Raw genomic sequence first — 20,093 nt, forward strand, 5'->3', positions numbered from 1 at the left:
ATTCTCTCTCTCTGTGTCTTTTGGTTAGTTTGGATAAGGGCTTGTCTATCTTGTTGATTTTCTCAAAGAACCAACTCTTTGTTTCATTAATTTTTTGTATTATTCTCTTAGTTTCTAATTTATTAATTTCACCTCTCACTTTGATAATTTCCTGACGTCTATTCTTCCTGGGAGACTTTGCTTCTTCTTGTTTTAGAGCTTTCAGGTGTGCTGTTAAGTCACTAGTGTGGGATTTCTCCAACTTCTTTATGTGGGCATTTAGTGCTATGAATTTCACTCTTAACACTGCTTTCATAGTGTCCCATAAGTTTGGGTATGTGGTGTCTTCATTTTCATTGATCTCTAGGAAGTCTTTAATTTCTTTCTTTATTTCTTCCTTAACCCATTGGTGATTCAGTTGAGCATTTATTCAGTTTCCATGAGATTGTAGGTTTTCTGTAGTTTTTGTTGTTGTTGAAATCTAACTTTAAACCATGGTGGTCTGATAGAACACAGGAGGTTATTCTAATTGTTTTGTATCTGTTGAGATTTGCTTTGTGGCCAAGTATGTGGTCGATTTTAGAGAAAGTTCCATAGGGTGCTGAGAAGAAGGTATATTCTTTCTTGTTAGGATGGAATGTTCTGTAGATATCTATTAGGTCCAATTGGGTCATGACATCAGTTAAGTCCTTTATTTCTCTGTTAAGTTTCGATTTGGGAGATCTGTCCAGTGGTGAAAGTGGGGTGTTGAGATCTCCCACTATTAATGTGTGGGGTTTTATATATGGTTTAAGCTTTAGTAATGTTTCTTTTACATATGTGGGTGCCCTTGTGTTTGGGGCATAAATGTTCAGAATTGAAACTTCATCTTGGTGGATCTTTCCTGTGATGAGTATGTAATGTCCTTCTTGATCTCTTTTGATTGATTTTAGTTTGAAGTCTATTTTGTTGGATATCAGGATGGCTACCCCTGATTGTTTCTTAAGACCATTTGATTGGAAAGTCTTTTCCCAGCCTTTTATTCCTAGGTAGTGTCTGTCTTTGAATTTGAGATGTGTTTCTTGTATGCAGCAGAAAGATGGGTCCTGCTTTCGTATCCATTCTGTAAGTCTATGTCTTTTTATAGGTGAATTAAGTCCGTTGATATTAAGGGATATTAATGACCAGCGATTCTTCATCCCTGTTATTTTTGGTGGTAGTGTGTGTGTACTTCTCTTCTTTGGGGTTTACTGTTGTGGCTTTATCTATTGCTTGTGTTTTCGAGTGTGTATCTGACTTCCATTGTTTGGAATTTTCCTTCTAAGGCTTTCTGTAGGGCTGGGTTTGTGGATAGGTATTGTTTAAATCTGGCTTTGTCTTCGAATGTCTTGTTCCTTCCGTCTATGATGATTGAAAGTTTTGCTGGGTATATTAGTCTGGGCTGACATCCATGGTCTCTTAGTGTCTGTCTGCATTACATCTGTCCAGGTCCTTCTGGCTTTCAAAGTCTCCATTGAGAAATCGGGTGTTATTCTGATGGGTTTACCTTTATAGGTCACTTGGCCTTTTTCCTTGGCTGCTCTTAATATTCTTTCTTTATTCTGTACATTTAGTTGTTTAATTATTATGTGTCGAGGGGACTTTTTTGGGGGGTCTAGTCTGTTTGGTGTTCTATAGGCTTCTTGTATCTTCATAGGCATTTCCTTCTTTAAGTTGGGAAAGTTTTCTTCTATAATTTTGTTGAATATATTTTCTGTGCCTTTGAGTTTGTATTCTTCACCTTCTTCTATCCCTATAATTCGTAGGTTTGGTCTTTTCATGGTGTCCCAAATTTCTTGGACATTTTGGTTCATGACTTTGTTGGCTTTAGTGTTCCCTTCGACTGATGAAACTATTTCTTCTACTGTATCTTCAATGCCAGAAATCCTCTCTTCCATCTCTTGCATTCTGTTGGTTATACTTGCATCTGAAGTTCCTGATCTTTTACTCAGGTTTTCTATTTCCAGCATTCCCTCTGTTTGTGTCTTCTTTGTTTTTTCAATTTCCCTTTTCAGTTCTTGGACTGTTTCCTTTGTTTGTTTCATTGCTTTTTCATGATTTTCTTTCAGTGCTTTATTGTTTTCTTCCAGGACTTTAATGTTTTCTTCCAGGACTTTATTGTTTTCTTGGAGGGCTTTATTGTTTTCTTCTAATTTGTTTGCCCTTTCCTCTAGTTGTTTACAGCATTCTTCCAATTTTCTTGTCCTTTCCTCTACACAAGCCTCTACCTTCTTCATGAAGTTACTCATAAGGCTACTTTCTTCTGCTTCTTCCAATTTTTGGTGTTCAGGTCTAGATGCTGGAGGCGGGCTAGGTTCTGGTGATGCTGTATTGCTCTTCATTTTGTTGTATGTACTTCTGCCTTGACATCTGCCCATCTCCTTGTGGTTCCTTCTTGGTCTTATCAGTGTACTTGTTTCAGAAAGAGCTGACAGATTCAGGAAGTCTCTCTCTCTTGTCCAAAAGGGAGTTCTCTTGTCCAACTCTGGTCCAGAAGGGAAGTCGGGGGCAGGATGGGAGCTGGTGGCCGGTCTCTAAGTCTTAGGAAGTGGCTGGGGTCTCAGGCAGATGGGCGTGGGGGCAGGGTGCAGAGATTGCAGGGGCTGCTGGGGGGCTTGGAAAAGGGGATCCCTCCCGGTGGGGCTAGAAGGGGACCTGCCCGGTGGCCAGAATCTGGGGCCAAGTTGGGCATGTCTTCTCGGAGTGGCTGGTGTATGGCAGTTTTTTTTAAAAGTAACTGTGTTTTGTAGATGTTAGACTCCATATAATTTCCTTGGTTTTATACTTTAAAACATAAATTAACATTAAATTATTCTATTTAATAACTAACCCCAGATAGCCAAATGTTTTTTTATTGGAGTTAAATACAAAATCAGTGATAGACCTAATTTTAGGTTCACATATTTTTGGGTTCTTTCGTTCCATTTATTGCAGAATATATATACTTTTGGGTCATGTTAATGAAATGTTTTATTTTTTGCTTCTTAAAGAAATTGTGTATATGTACCACATTTTCTTAAGGATCATGATGGAGAAACCTGCAGACACGACCAAACCAAATTAGTGGGAACTCGTGAAAGTTGGATCAATGGCTGTGGAGCCTGCATGGGACTGGACTAGGCCCTCTGCATTGAGACAGTTGTGTAGCTTGATCTGCTTGGGGGCCTCCTGGCGGTAGGTAGGATCAGAATCCATCTGGTGCATGAGCGGGCTTTGTGGAACCTACTACCTATGAGGGGACACCTTGTGCAGCCTTGAGCCAGGGGGAAGGGCTTGGACTTGTCTCTACTGGATGTGCCTCCCCATGGGAGGCCTTGCCTTCTTGTGGGGGAAGTGGGGGGTGGGTTGGGAGGGGCAGATCTGGGGGGGGGCAGGAGAAGGAAAGAGGGGGATCTTTGATTGGTATGTAAAATGAATGAAAACATTTTCTTAATAAAAAAAAGAAATTGTGGCTACAGAAGACAGTGTTATGTATATTCTTAAACTTGACTCATCTGCTAAAATGCTTGTGTGTGACAGACAATTCTGCATTAGGTACTCTTTCTCTGTGCTAGAAGCTACAACTGAAAAATATGAGTTTCTATCTAAAACTACAGAAGTGTGCCTTTCTTTTCTTTTTCAGGAAAGAGACACATCTTTCCCCTCAAACATTCAGTTTGCTCTAGAGATTGAGAGAACACCATGGATGGAACTTGAGAGAATGCAGTGAGCTACAGAAAGGCTGAGAAGTAGAAAGTGGCCCCCCTTGTTGGTGATGCTGCAGACCGTGTTAAAAATATGGCGATGGTTCCTATGTGTAAAATAATTTAGGTGAAGAATAGAGGACGCCATGAATCTGTATCATCAAGCATACTAGCTCAAAAAGAGAATTAGGCTTTCATCTGTTGTGGTGACAAAATTTTTCGAAACACAGTCAAAAGAACAGCTTTCTCGCCTGCACAATCCTCTCAGAGGGTAGATTTATCATCACACCAGGATACACTCTGTTTTTTATGTAGATTGGATCACATTCTTTGATAAATAAAAATGCACAATTTAATAAGACAAGTCTTTCTCACTTGTGAGTGAATTGAACTCCCCGTGACCACAGTATTATGTCAACATTCCTAGTTATGTGTTTATGGCCACTCTGATGATACAGCTAACCAAATGTTATCAACCACCATTGGTGATTTCATTATAATTAAATAACCAAGTTTATTCTGCCAACCACTGAGATTATTGCCTTTGCAAAAATTATATCCAAAATAGAGGAAAAAATAAAATAAAACTTTCAAGCACACTTCACAGTTAAAACAGTGCTAAAGTTTCCTACATGGCCCCTGGAGGGGGCGCTCCAAAGAGGCAGGCCTGTTGGTGGGCTTCTGTCTTTTCATTACCTCATCACTGTCAGAAGACCTGCACAACCAACTGTGGGAGCAGAGTCGCTCAGCCTCCCTTCTGTCCACTTTGTACACAAGAAGTGTTATTCTCCTGAGTCTTCTACTAATTAGAGGCTTTGTGGGAAGCCACAGAAACACACTGGAGTCCTTGCTGCCTTTCCACTCTCCAGGAAAATGCTGGTGAATAGCTAAGTGCTGGATCATGGAGAGAGAGTTCATGACACTCGTTCTGATGTTTTGTTGTCAGAATAATTAATCCCACATTTATTTGTCTATTTATTTATATACTTTATTTATATACTTTAAGGAGACTGTTTCCAGCTTCCATTGTTTCCTTCTTCTAAATGCTGGGCTTGGATGTGTGTCTCCCTCACAGAAGGATGCCTGTGCCTCCTGAAGAACAAGGACACTAAGGAAAGTGCTAATACATCTTTGGCCACAGGCCTTGGGGCTGACATTGGCTAGCATTTTCCAAACTGTGCCAGTGCAGTGAATCAGGATTCCCATGATCCAATGGAGCTAGGAAACAAATTCCTCCATGAAGGAGGCGGTACTGTTCCCAGATTCAACAAGTCAGTAATGAGTCAATGGGGGACTGAGGTGGAGCCACTGGCACTGAATATTACTGGTGGGATAGCCAGTGTCCCAGTTTCTTTGGGCAAAGGAAGAGCTTTCTCTCTCTTGGTCACTTGTAATCACTTTCATTAAACAAACAGACAAAACCTCTGGAAAACAGAATAGAAATAGTAATAAAACAGGAACAGAATCATATCTGATCTTTCTTGACCTTCAGAATTCAGAAATAAACACTTTAACCTCTTTCCTTTCCATGACAACATGGTCACATGCAGAGGTTAGATGAGCTGTGGTATCATTGTAGCAGAATAGGACGGAACAACGTGATCTTGTAAGGAAGCACATATATACAATAATCTCATTTCAGTACATATAAAGGCTTCCTCGTATGGGATGACAACTGGCTTTATACCACTCATCATTGCCAATGTCTACCAACACACTCATTATAATAAAAATGGTAATATTTCCCAGTCAAGATCTTAAAGAAATTTACCTTATTATAAATACTGTCTGTGAAGTATGAGGGGGAGGGTGTTTGAGGATTGTTTTCCAGCTCTGATAAAGAAGAGCAGGTAAAGGAACTTATTTCTTTCTTTCTCTTTTTCCAAAGGTATCACCCTATAGCTCAAGGTGGCCTGAAACTTATGTAACTTATGTAGCCTATCCAGGCCTTGAGTTTGTGACCTCCTGCCTCACAATCCTATGTGAAGTCTTTTAAAAGTCAACTCTCAGATTCTTTAATAAAATTTTGGCAGGAACAAAGTATCCAGCTAAATCCATGGCTCTAGATTTGCAAAGCAAGCTCCAGCAGGCTGAGCTGGCCAGATTAGTCTTGCTCTATCTCTGTAATTAAGTAGCTAGACATAATGAAACAGCCCTTTTGTGATTTAAAAATGAACAAAACAAAATGCCTTTCAGATGACTCTTTAGAGTCACAAAGAAAGGAGTAGCCTGGAAGAATACATTGCTGGATGTTCTTTCAGGATACTGTTTAACACGGTTCCTTCCTCTTGTGAGTTTAGTGTCTTAGATACACCTTGCAGATTTTGTTTGGTGTAGACATATATAATCCCAATGAGGAGTTCATCACCCTCATCCAGCAATCTTGATTAATCCTAGTTTCTCTCTGTCTCTTTCTCTTTCTTTCTCTCTGTGTGTATGGCTCTCTCTCTCTCTCTCTCTCTCTCTCTCTCTCTCTCTCTCTCTCTCTCTCTCTCCCTTGTCTCTGTCTATCTCTCTCAGAGAATTGTGTAGGTCAACCTTTGAAATGTATATGCAGTGCAGAAAATAGTACCGTGAGTAACTATCAACCACACATTCGGCAACATTGTTTGGCATCATCAGACCTCACATAACATTGGCCTGGTCTCCTTCATTGTGTATCTGCCTAACCACTTTCATCATTGTGTTCATCTACGTATAACTCTCCCCAGGTTATGTTACAATTGAGCACTTGAATATTCTAATGTTAGAGTCATTCCCAAGTTATTATATGGAGTTTTGAAATTATTCTATATGGAGACATGTACCCTAAGCACTAGGTGAATCACTCAAGTCCTATAAGTATTGCCAGCGACTGTCATCTCCTCCACTCCCTCCTCCTCTCTTTTGGACTACAGTGATACCAGCCTGATCCCCACCAAGGACTATGCATCTTGGCCAAGTGTGCAGAGACCCAGGTTATCTATTTTTGCTACCCTTCCAGGTTCCCCACCAGTTAGGTATCCTGAGCCTTATAGCTGAGTTCCAGGGACCTCCATCCCAGCCCTAATGTCTCCCCCTCCATTGGAAACTCACCAGATTCTAGCCCATTCCTTAACCCAGACACCACAGGTAGTCCAGAAACCTAAGGCCCTGCCAGTTTCCTACATCTGCCTGTCTGGCCCTGAAACAAGGACCAGTCCACATGTTCAAGGGAAACTTATTCCAAGCTCTGTGACCATGCTACTGAAAGCAGCAAGACTGTGGCTGACAAGCAGAAGATCTGGGACAGAGGCTGTGGTCCAGGACACCAAAGAAAGAAAGATGGCATCCCAACCGTGCAATGAATTAGCCCCTTCTGATCATTGCTGATACCTCTGCTGAAAGAAGAAAGGTGAATTGAACAAAAAAGAAGAAACATTCAACCAAAACAATTGACATGCAAATCTCAACACAGAAATAAAAGCCATATAAAAACCAAGATATATTCCAGGTACTGAAGGACCCACAAATGCCAACCCAGACTACTATACCCAGCAAAAACATCCATTGAAGTTGAAGGATAAATTAAAAAAAAAAGATTAAGGAAATTTATAACTAATAAGCTAGCTCTACACAGAATACCATAAGAAATACTTTCTTCTGAAGAGAAGGACAAACACGCCCAAGAAGTTTCAGGGAACAATTTAATTTTCTTTTATAAAATGGACATTACACTAATCTATCATTTTATTACATAAGTAGGACACAAATTCCGGAATTAGCTGAGAAAATTGTGGAACCTACAGGTTATATTAAAGAATATTTTTAGAAAAAGTTTTTTAAAATTGGTGTCAAGTATTCATTCAGGAAGAATTTGGAAACTTTGAAATAATTTATTATTGGCGATTAATCTCTGCTTCTTCACTTTTATTTTTTTTTTCTTTCTCTTCCTTCTAACCATATCAAGAAAATAGAATCTAGCAGCCTGCCTGTGTTTTTGGCACACTTGGCATTAATTAGGATGCTCAGCAGACTCCCAAGATGAATCCGCCAGCTGTAAATATTCCTCCTAGGCTCCCATTCTTGTCAAATGCAAATCGTAACATCTTGGCACATGTATAGTGTCCTCTGAAAGACTTCAGGGTTCACCAAGTGAAAATGCAAATGACTCACTTCCCTGGTCATTAAGGCCTGCAGGAGCCCAACATCCCTGCCATCTTTGCGAAGGCTTCTCATTAACAGAGCACACACTCAAACTAGGGCTCAGTGAGTCCAGAGGGCAACGTTTTCTTTTCCCTTTTAATTACAATAGGACTTTTCTACAGCGGCTTCAGAAGAATCAAAGCATGTCCAGGCTCCCAGCAAGCACCACAGTCCACTCCACAGGCCAGTATTGATTGCTACCTACCTTTCCCTGCATTGCAATTTCTACTGCTCTGTTCTACAGCCAATCACAGAAAGCTGAGTGGCACTCACAGGAGAGCACAGCATGGGAGCTTGTTGGACCACCTCAATTTATCTGTCCTGGCTTTGACAGGAAGCTAACCCCCAGCCAGGAGTGGAACAACTCACCCTCTAGAAATCAGGCTACGGCTAGCTACACACACCATTCCTCTCCACACCTCAACTCTCCTTTTGCAAGTGTTTAAGAAAGAAAACTTGGGGTGTGCAGGAACACCTGCATAAATGCCAGAAGGGGAGGGGGACAGATGGACTGAAAGTTACAGCAGTCAGCACTGGTCACTATGAGTGTGCCACTCAGAGCTGGTCCACACACGAAGGAAGACAACATCACCCGTCTCTTGGACCCAGAATACAGCCAGAGAGTTCAGCCACTGCTCAGGGTGAGACCCAATTCTTCCCTATATCATCAGAGCCCACATCAGGTGCTGTGTATCAAAGCTTGTGCTTTCAATGGCAAGGGCATGTGTTCATTTTATTGCACCCAAAACAAATAGACAAAGTCAGCCTTGGGTGTCCAGCTCAACCTCTTCTTCCTCTAAGTCCACTTACTGCTTTAGCTGTGTCCCATTTTATTCTGACTGATACTGAACACATATACATATTTATAAGCTATGATGTGATGTTCTGACTGGTGTATATATTGAGAAGTGATTAGCCTGGGGCAATCATTATATCTACTACATTACAATTCAACCATTTCTTTGTGATCAAAGCAATCAAAATTCTCCCCTCTGTTCTGAGACCTGTACTACATTATTAAATGCTTTGTCAGATAAACAAGGAGCTTATTCTTTCAAACTACAGCATGGCACCCACTGGCCACACCCCTCCCCTTCGACTCTCCTGTCTGTTTACTACTCTGCTTCAACTGATATGAGAACAACCCATTTCCTCAGTCTTCAGGTGTAGATATGCATCTTTTAAATTGGAAGCTTACAAGAGAAAAAAATCTATGATAGAATTGAAACAAGAAAAGAAAATAGCTTTATATCCCTTCATGACGCCCATGTCCCTTCTTCCATATCCTATCATTCCTCATCAGCTAATATTTACACTCTCTTGGTCTCCTTTCTAAATTTTACGTTGTACAAACACTGAGACTTATTTAGATACGTGCATACATTCATTATAGGCTAGTATCTACCTGAGAAAGAATGTGCAACTGTTTTATTTTGTTTTGTTTTTGCTGAATTTGGATCACCTCGATTAATATTACACTTTCCCTGACTTTTCCGATTTCAATTTTCTTTACAGCTGAGTAGCATTCCATTTTGTATTTATGCCACATTTTCATTATCCATTCATCTGCTGATGGACTTTCAGGCTGCTTCATTCCTTGCTATAATAAATAGATCAACAATAAATATGGATGTACATCTATCTATTTGGTAAGACACGGGGTTCTCGGGGTACGTGCCCAGGAATGGTATGTCTGGGTCATGGTGTAGTCCTGTTTTTAATTTCCTGAGGATTCTCTAAACTGCTTTCCACAATGGCTGCATTAGTGGATGCAGCCAGCAAGGATTACTCATTCCCCACATCCGCTCCAACATCTATTGCCAGATTTCTTGATGATAGCCATTCTGGTTGGCATGAGTTAGAATTCCAAAGCAGTTTTAATCTGCATTTCTTGATCACTAGGAATGTTGAGCATTTTAAAATATAGTTATTGGTCATTTGTGTTTCTTCTTTTGAAGAATATCAACGTTGTTAGCTCACTCACTGATTGGCAATCGTATTTCCTCAATGTGCCATTTTTGCAGTTCTTTGTATACTCAGGACACTAGCCCCTTGTCTGACACACAGCTGGGGAAGATGCCCTCCATCCTGCCGGCTGTTTGCTCCTCTGTTAGTTTCCTTTTCTTTGCAGGGAAATTCTCAGTTGCATGTTGTCCCATCTGTTGATAACTGGGGTGGTCCCTAAACTCTTGCCTATCCCAAAGTCTTAAAGAATACTCCCCTATTTTCCTCTAGCACGTTTAGCATTTCAAGCTTTAAATAAAGGGCTTTGATTCACTTGAAGTTGGTTTTCTGTACAAATATAGAGACCAAATTTTCTTTTCATGCAGGTGGAGATCCAGTGTTTCCCACAGCCATCTGTCACACAGGTGGCTTTGCCTTCCTCCCCACTAACTAGGTGTCCATAGCTTTGTCTGTTTACTTCCAGGTCATCTGTTCTCTTCCTTTGGTCTAACTGGTTTCATGCTAAAGCCAGGCTTTGTCTCTAAGGTTCTGTAGTATAATCTGAGGTCAGGTATTAGGACCCCCCCAGCTGTGTTCTGACTCCTTAGAATTGCTTTGATATTTCCATATTTCCTGTGGTTCCACTGGGATTCTTGAATTGCTTCTTTCTAGATCTGGGAAGTACAACATCAGAATTCTGATGGCTGCTGAGTCTGTAGATTCAGTTTGGTGGAATAGCCATTTTCTTGATATTAATTCTGATAATACAGGTTCATTCAAGGTCTTTCCACTATCCAGTGCCTTCTTTTTTTTTTGTTTTTTTGTTTTTTTGTTTTTCATGGTGGACATGGGAATTAGACTGTGTGGGCATTGAGGTAGCAAGAGCCATTTTGCATTACAAAAGAATCCAACATGTTTTAATCTTTTGAGATGGTGACTGTGAAGTTGGACATTTTTTTAAAATTTTACTGACCATTCATGCAACAGGAATCAGACACAACTAGTCATTGAAGACATTTGTCGCACTGACCCACTTACCCACTTAGAAAAAATTACTTAAAAAATTTCATTTTTAGGAAAGGGGTTTTGTAACTTAAAAAATTCCCCCTTTATCTTCTGTTTAAAGCTATATTAAATCAATCTATTATCATGCAATCAACATGCAAACTATATTGCAAACCATAAAGTATTTTTATAATAAATTATAATCTCTCTGGGAACCTGTTTCCTCTTATTATCCCCTGTTCCTGTCAATGGGTTTGTTATATATTAGATGCTAATTTTAAAAAAATGAGAGAGCTGGTATGATGATATAAGCCTGTAATCCCAGGACTCGGGAGACCGAGCAGGACTGCACAATTGATGTCAGTCTGGCTTATACACTGATAACCTATCTCAACACAACAGTAAGGAGGGAGCGAGAGGGAGGAAAAAAGGGAGGGAGGGAGGGAGGGAGGGAGGGAGGGAGGGAGGGAGGAGAGTCAATAAAAACTAAAAGAGGTAAAAAGGCAGATACACCATTTCTTTTGTTTCTTTGACCGACTGCCTGGTGGGCTGGTCTTCTCTAACTACATGATATTCCAGCTCCTTGGGGTGAGGACCATCACATGTAGTTTCCATAGCCCAAGGCACACTGTGGCCTGCTATCCATATGCAATTATTCACCAACTTTTTCCTGACAAATATAAAAAATAAGAGTTGAGGTGTTGGAAGGGTCACATTTTACATATGAAAACAAGACATGCTTGACAGCTTGACAAATAGCCATCACCATCCATGTGCCAGGCAGTGGAGGTGCAAAATGTGCTTGACCTACTTGCATTTGATGAGTGAACCCTCAGAAGGGAAAACCGAAATGTTACAGGTAATTACATGACAGTATACAAAGGGTACTAGAAAGAGCAGGGGATAGGTAGTTCTGCTTTGAACCTGTGCAGGCTACTTGGGAACAAACATAGCACTGTTTTCTTTCCTGTCTACCCTGGTCCTCCAATATCAGTCAAGCAGTGTCCTCAACATTACCCATAAACATTTAACATTTTTACTTCCATACTGAAAAATCATACTCTAGCAGGAATTTCTGTGACAAAAGAAAAACTAAATCCCTGGCTGAATCCTTATGTGTTCTTAATAATCTGGTGTGATATAAACTCTAACTTGCTCTAGCATGACTGCCAAAGTTTTTTCATTTCATAGAAGGTTCATACAAACAGACCTCTCCTTAAAGCTGTCCAAAACCACCAAGAAATCCACACCCTCTGGCTTAAAGTCATTAGAATGCAAAGCACACTTTTCTAAGTACTTGAGATTTGATTTGGGATAAAATGAAAATTACGTCTAAAGCCTACCACTTTATTTCATTAGCAGGCCTCCATGACTGGTTTGTATTTGGCAGGTATGAGCTAATCTTCAATCCCCAAATCACTTTCATCTTGTACTACATCTCAGGACTGGCAGAGGATTGTTGATAAGAAGGGTTCCCTAATAATTGTACTGAATCTGTGGTGTGGGTCCAGAGTATAAGGTCTTAAGTACCACTGACTTCAATTTCTTTCGCACTTGTCTATGTATAAGTATCTTCTATTTTTATGTTTATAAGTTTAAGTTCAATCCTAGCCTAGAGTGTTTCATGGAAACTAGCCTCTTTTGCAGGGTGCTCAGTTTTAAATGGGACATGCATATCATATTTCTTCAGAGACTTTAAGGGTCATTGTATAAAATAGGCAACAAAATTCTAAAAGCCAGAAGGAGTAAACAGCTGTAGTGAACAGATGTTATGTGTATTATTGCACACATGAACTCAGAGCTACTGGGACTGCATGCACAAGACTTGTGCAAGATCAAGCCAACCTAAAGTCCAGCCTGTATCAGGGAGGCTCATGAAGTCCCATCCCTAGGCAAGGAGCTATTGGTAACCCTTGACTGCTGTGGGGAGGAAGCCTTGGTTCTCTTCAGAGACAGATACCCTGAGGGCCTGCCCATGCTCTAAGAGATGGCCCTGCAACCCACGAACACACAGGCAGGGCTCCCTGGACTTGGTGGATTTTTGTTTATATTTTAATTAAAATGGAGCACATGAAGTTGGAAAGAAAAAGCAGTTGGGGAGATAGAGAAGAAGATGTAGGGCAGGAAATGGGGAAGTGGAGTTGAACAAACTACAAATTTGTGTATAAAATTCTCTCGCACAAAATGGACTTATGAAGAAAACTCTCTACCCAACCTCGAGAGACAAGGTTACATAATAGAATAGCTTTTCATATAAATTCAATACTTTTTAAGTATGTTGTGGCAGTAAGATTTGAAAATACTGAACAAAATTAACAAAGGTTTTAATTTTTTAATATTTAAGGTTTATTTATATTTCCATTCTTCCCTCCTTCCCTCTCCCCCCTTCTCGTGTGTGTGTGTGTGTGTGTGTGTGTGTGTGTGTGTGTGTGTGAGGACAACTTGCAGGAATCTCTTCTCTCCTTCTACTAGGTGGATTGTAGGAACACAACCACAACTCAGGTCATCAGGGTTGGCCAAGCACCTTTACCCAGTGAGTGTCCACCAGTCAAGGACTTAATATTTAAAATAAAAATTAATGAGAAGATAGAAAACCATATGATATAAAGTTGATCTTTCAAATTTAACTATTTGACTGAAATTAACAATAGAATGGCTTTTACAAGGCCCTAATATAAGATTATGCTTTGCAAGACCTTGGCCCACAAAGCCACACTTTCTGCCCTTATCTCTGATTGTCTTGCTTGCTTTCTCAGCATTGCCCTGCCTCAAGTTCATGGACCTGTCTGCTGCCTCTGCCTGAGCTGTTGGAAAGGATGCTTCTTCTCTATGTTCACCCCAAATGTGAGCATATCTCAGAGGAATCCAAGCACTCCTTTTTTTCTGCTAGATAGTCAACAGGATACACTCTTGATAGTGACACATCCTTGTTTATTATCCTCTTACAGCTAGAATGAACTCTGTGTGGGGACACTTTCTTCTGTTTATTTTCCTGCTCTATCCCAGTGCCCAGACCTGTGCCTGGCACAGGGTAGGGATCTAATGTCTGTGTGTTAATGTGCTTAGTTGCACAGTAATGTTAGAGGAGACCCCTCCTTTTCTAGGTATTGTAGCTTTATTTTACCTGTCTAGAGGTAATGAATGGTCCTCCATTCAGGGAACACAAATAACATGTAAACTTAATTCATAAATGAGAACTCTGAAGCCAAAAATAACTCATTCTATGTTCACATTCAAAGTCTGTAAAATTATACATTGTATTCACTAAGCGTATTTTGACCTATACTATTTTTTACTGTCTAAGGCAGTGATACTCAATTTGGTTCCCAGCCTGCATATTAGCATTACCTAGGGACCTGTCAGAAGTACACTTTCTTAGTCTCTGCCCAGTGCGGGGCTCAGCATTCTGTGCTTTTGTAAGCCTGCAGGTGACCCTGGGGCATCCCAAGCTGGAGAACCACTGCTCCCACACCTCATTCTAGCTCTTCGACTTCTGATCAGCCTTTATGTCCTAGACCATTGAGTACTGTAAATGTAAAATAAGAACAGGGTGTCCCCCCAAGAAAGAGGTTTATGTGAAGTGACAGAGAAATATACTGTGGGATCTGCAGGCTCTGAAGGATCATAGAAGCATCCCATGACACTGATGATAAGAGAGTTCTAAAGGCAAAATGAATCTCTCAGCTGTCTCCAAACAAGTACCCTTGGTCAGGATGTCCTGAGGAGGGTCCAGTGTTACACCACTGGAGTGCCAGTTTTGAGTCATGTCAGATTTGACAGAGTTCCTGGTATAACCCTCTTACAGGGGCATATGCTGGAGGCCATGGAGGAATGTCTCATGGACTGTTTAAAAGTGCTTATTTAGAACTGTGTGCACAGGGTCTACTCAGTCAAGACTTGTCTCTACTGCCCTTTTGGTCTGATGTGACTTTGCTGTGACATTGACAAGTTCCACAGTACAGACAGTATAAGGGGCTTTTATGTAAACCATGTATCACCTTTCTTATTGATTAGGTACCTTCTCCTACCTGCAGATACCTCAAATTCTCAGATTGCAAACATTTCTGTTCTAAAGAGTTAGGTAGCGCCGGGCTGTGGTGGCGCACTCCTTTAATCCCAGCAGAGCCAGGTGGATCTTTGTGAGTTCAAGGCCAGCCTGGTCTACAGAGTGAGATCCAGGAAGGGCGCAAAGCTACACAGAGAAACCCTGTCTCGAAAAACCAAAAAAAAAAAAAAAAAAAAAAAAAAAAAAAAAAAAAAAAAAAAAAAAAAAAAAAAAGTTAGGTTGCTTTTTCTGAAAAGGTAAAACCAAACTGACTCTTCACTCTGGTTCTCACATGTATGGTGTGTCTGTAAAAATAGAACAGGAATTTGTGTCTCTGCCCTCATTCTGCATCCATTGCCTTCACTATCTCAGAACGGTGGCTCAGATTCCTGCACACTCTGGATGCAGACATGATCCTTGCATGAAGATTGGCCATGTCAAGCTGCTCGCTCTTTTCCTTCCAAGTTGAAGACAAAGGAAGAGCAATGAAGGGACACACAACCAACATGTGGTCAGTTGCTGAACTGTCCCACAACCCAAACTGAGAGAATGGAGCCATTCTCCTTGAGTTCTAGAAACATCAGCCCTATAGGCAGGTGACTCCATTGTCTCACTGGTCCCTAGGTAATAACAATTATCCCAGGAAGGAACCATGAGGATCCCTACTCCTCCCACCAACTAAGCAGGAGTTATTATCTCATGATAGTAAGAGAACTGGCCCAGGAATAATAAGATTTCTCCAAGATCTCACAGAGTCAGCACTGAGAGCCAGGCCACAATGTGATCAAGGCTGCTTAATTACAGATACCCTTACCCCTGCCCCAACACTTCTTCTCTTTAAACTTGAAGCTTCTGTCAGAAACCTGAAGTCAGGTCTGAGGATGCTGCTCCCCCTGTTTCCAGATCATAGCTACATTGATTAAATCCCTTTCTTGATTTTCCACATGGATTTCTCACTTTGGTTTCTGGATTAAGAAGCCAGTTCCCATCCCCAAACCCCAACTGCTTAGAGTTCCGTTTTCAGACGAACCCAGATTTAAACCTATATGATAAGATAGCAGATGCAGAAACAGCAGCAAACTGAAGAAGGTATTTATTATGCACAAACAGAAATATTCTGCTGTTTTTCTTATTGAGATAATGAGTAGACAGGTTGAGTTTTGCTCAAAAATGTAAATGTATATTTTATTTTTAGAAAGAAAATTAGAATATCACATTATAGAATTAGTTGGCTGTTCTACTAATATAATGAAGTGATTTGGTCAATAAATATCTTAAAAGTATGAAGAATAAACTATTTTAATGCTATGTTTAATTTTCAACCATATCTGGTTTGCACAAAACTATATATGATAATCCTAGTGATAAACAATATGTATAGTTTTTTATGTTTGGGTTTTTGTACAAGCCATATTTCACTGAATATCCATTTGCAATTCACACCTTTAAGAAAAGCCCTAACTCTGTATTTGTGGATTTGTTAATATGGCAGCTCAGACCATTTGTTTTAACTATGGAATCATCATAGGCATTCAACACTACACTTTCATGACAGCTATTCTTTCTATTTTCCATCACCTTACAATCTCTGTTACAGTCCTGTGTACACTGTCATGGAAGATGCATCTTGAAGCTCATGTGCTTCCATGAAGCTACAGAATTGCTCTCTAGGGTGGCTTCAATGGATGGACATTTGTAGCATTTTGTATGAAAACACAGAACAACCCGCATCTTAATCAGCACTTCATCTGTCAGAGTGTTCATTTCAGGGTCAACATTATGACTGTAACTTATTCCTTTTATTGTTGGTCAGAATATGGATGCTTATTACAGTATTAATTACAGCATTAATATCTTAACGCAGTTTTTCTAATAAGTGACATTTTACCCACTGTTCATGTGGTACCTTGCTTGCTTGTCCATCAAACTGATCAGCATCATAATTGACACCAATACTGACTGCTTGTTTTCTGAGTGTTGTCCTTCATGTATTTATTTTGGCCTCATATCCATTCTTTCCTGTGATTAAACCCTTCAACAGGACTTGCAAGCTGAGGGCAGACAAGCTCATGCTGGCTTAGGAGACTGTTTTCATCCTGTCCTTGAGCAACAGTTTTTGGGCGGTAATGAATTACAAGTTCGAGGCACTGCCCTTGGCATCTGGCTACCACTCCACTATTTCTATTCTCTTGCTTCTCTTGGGAGCCATCCAGGTTGTTGTTCCCATCTAGTCAACGTTGGTTCCTTTTCATTTTAGGACCTCTTAGTCCCGGGTGCTCTTTCCTTTATGAGATGAGTTTGCAGTTCTTTGCCTTGGTTAGGAGCAGTACACCTAACTTCTGGGGCAATCCACTCTCCCATGGAACTACAGCTGGGAACTGTGTTACTGTATTATGCTGTTGTTTGTTGTTGATGGTCCTTCTTTTCTTACTGCAAGATCATTGACGGTCTTAAAAATCAATTAAACAGTACTAAGGGATTTTAACAAGAGCCATTTTTTCTTATTTTTAAACTTCAACCTTTCTGGCCCCAGGATCTCTGGTACTGAGAAAGCCATGCTAACCCAGGCCTATCTATGTCTATGTGGGAGAAGAAATACACTACTCTGAAGAGTAAGTTATTGGTTTTTATCTGTATGCACAGCCCAAATTACTACTGTTCTGCCATTACTTATTCATATCAGACAATAAATGCTTAAGGAAATACATTAATATCATCAAGGTAATAAAATGATGACTGTCTTCTAGGGTTTGGCTATCTGTATCTCCTCTAAACCTAATAACAAATGTTATTAAGACGTGGGACAATTGGGACCTCAGGAGTGGGATTAATGTCATAAAAAATAAATTCATGATTGATCACTATAGTCAAACAAGAGAAGAGTTCATCTTGAAATAGGCATCCAGATAATATGAACCACGAAATATGTCTCTGGCATAAGGATTATTTTGAGCCATTGTTTGAATAAACAGTAGACCCATCGTTTGTTTTTTAAGGCATAGAATCTCTTCTGTAATGTGAAGGCATGGTCTTCATCTCCTCAGGGAAAGGCACCAACATGGTGCCTTCTTAGAAACAGATGCCAGGCCCTTCTAGACTCCCAACCTCCCACCACCTCCACCTTAGATGGCTCAGCTTCCAGAACTGTGAAAAACCCTTCCCCATGCACTAGACATGACCACTCTTGCACATTTGCCACTACATAAATTCACTGAGATAATGCACTTATTTACCAAGGAAAATGCTTGAAATGACTACACTGACATCATGACCCCGAGCCAGAGAATGTGCACGAGTACTTTAAAACACCTTTGACTTTTTAAACCTTCTCTGTAGGACTAAAAATATAGTCAAGGAAAATATATTTAAGAACATAAAAAATTAGAGCAAAGCAAAGTGTGTGCTCCCAGTCATACACCTAAACCCTAACAGAGCTTGATACATCTTTACCACCCCAGCACCTCAAAGGAAGAACATAGACCATATTGTTCATGGTCCATCCCTTCTGTCCACTCTCCTGGGGCCTCCAGTTTACTGTCCTTACGTATTATTGCACGTACTCCCCTCACTTCCACAACTATGGACTCTCAGGATGTCCCCCTATGGCGACTTAGAGATTTCAACCCCAAACATATCATGAGCCAAGTGCGTACTGAGTGAGGACACTCCCTCTGGAGAATAAGTTAACAAACAAAAATGTTCAGTAGCCTTGAGCAGGGTCACTGCAGTTACCTGGACCTCTGGCTGCTTCTGAATCACTCCTGCTGCCTGTGTCCAGAATGACCGCCAGTCCCACAGAATCAGCCGGCAGGATATGGCTGCTGAGGTCCACCCTTGTCAAGCCCCTGGGCTCCCATACAGGGCCCCCTGAGATGTTGTGGGGCTTGTCCTCTCCAGATGCATTTGTTTCATGATTTTTTCTCCATGGTCTCTGCACGATGTGAACAATGCTCTGCTGTTCCAGGTCACAGCTCTGGGAGAGGGGCAGGCAGAAAGACAAGAAAATGGAAAGGATTACATGCAGGTAGAGCTTAAGCCGTCCTCAGTTCCAGAGTGTGCAAAAGTAGTATAAAGGCTACGTCAGTTCAATGCCTACCAGCATTGGTGGCACTGAGTGGAAAGCAGGGTGTGTTTGATTGACTTAGAAACACTCTGCCAGTGGGGCCACAGAACTTACACACTGCATGTGACACGCAGGAAACATGGAACTGGGGACATTTGAGGGAAGGGGAACACAAAAAGAGAAAACTATGGAAACATCAAAAGTTTATGGAACCTAGTAAGAAATCAGGTCCTCGTGCACCATAAGTGCCCTGCAAGTAATACTCGTTCAAGACTGATTTACCTCTCAAGTACTTGGTCCTTAACTCATTTAATTTAGACACCGGTAGTCATTTCTGTGTTATAGAAGCACTGAGGGTTGTTATCAATTACTGAGCACTTCTCCGCAGAACCCTAGAGACGGTGGCAGGCTGGACCCCGACTCTCTGTCCCTGTGCCACCAGCAGCTGTGCTGCAGCAGCACTGGGAAGCCAGGGAGGGTTGTTGGCCCTTCTGCCTGCCGTGCCATTAACATTAGTGAACATTTACAAGGGAAACTTTCCTGCTCCTATCCTGTTCTTCATGAACAGGAGGAGCCTGTAAAACCTAGACTGAAAATTAAGAGTTGATATTTGCTAAGGCAAGACCTAGACCACCCTAGGTCAAGTCCCAGTTCAGAACAAGTAATAGACAGAAGCTCCATTCTTCTGGATTTTCTCACAGCTAGGATCTGGCTCCCTCACTGCTGTCCACATCTCTGTGCTCTTTGACTTGTGCCTATCCTGTCCTTGTGGGAATGGTCAACAGATACCTGTGTGCAGGACAACCACACGAAGGCCACACTACGTTCTTCCTCGTGCATTGTCTTCCTCCAGCAATCTCTTCACTGTTGCTATCAAAGCTCTGAGAACAGTGACTTCTACCACTCAGCTGAACCCACTGCCCAGCACACTGCAGCTTGGTGCCTGCCCTATCCAGTCAGAAGGTCATTAGAATGTTAGCATTCCAATGTCTTACCACCCTCCTGTTCTGGCCTCTAATACACTGGCAGGTTTGTGTAACACAAATTCCTAAATGGTCTTATAATAAAAACCCAGGCCAGATATTGAGGTAAATGCTGAAAGATCAGCAAGACAAAGGAACAAGCCACAGCCACCTCTTACCTCTAGGACTCCTCAGCCTGAAAAAGCTTCTAGCTGAGAGGGATGCTTCTG

At 41.0% G+C, this 20,093-nt stretch overlaps 1 protein-coding gene across 2 annotated transcripts in view; it reads right to left on the bottom strand.

Moving 5' to 3' along the window:
• Prkn (parkin RBR E3 ubiquitin protein ligase) overlaps positions 1-20,093 on the bottom strand; it is a 1,218,024-nt gene that overhangs the window by 808,165 nt on the left and 389,766 nt on the right. For both annotated transcript variants that reach the window (XM_028866686.2, XM_028866685.2), the window contains exon 3: positions 18,571-18,811. In XM_028866686.2, the coding sequence (XP_028722519.1) occupies positions 18,571-18,811 (241 nt within the window). The remainder of the gene's footprint in view (positions 1-18,570; positions 18,812-20,093) is intronic.

The sequence above is a fragment of the Peromyscus leucopus genome, chromosome 8a (assembly GCF_004664715.2).
Source record: "Peromyscus leucopus breed LL Stock chromosome 8a, UCI_PerLeu_2.1, whole genome shotgun sequence".
Lineage (NCBI taxonomy): Eukaryota > Metazoa > Chordata > Mammalia > Rodentia > Cricetidae > Peromyscus > Peromyscus leucopus.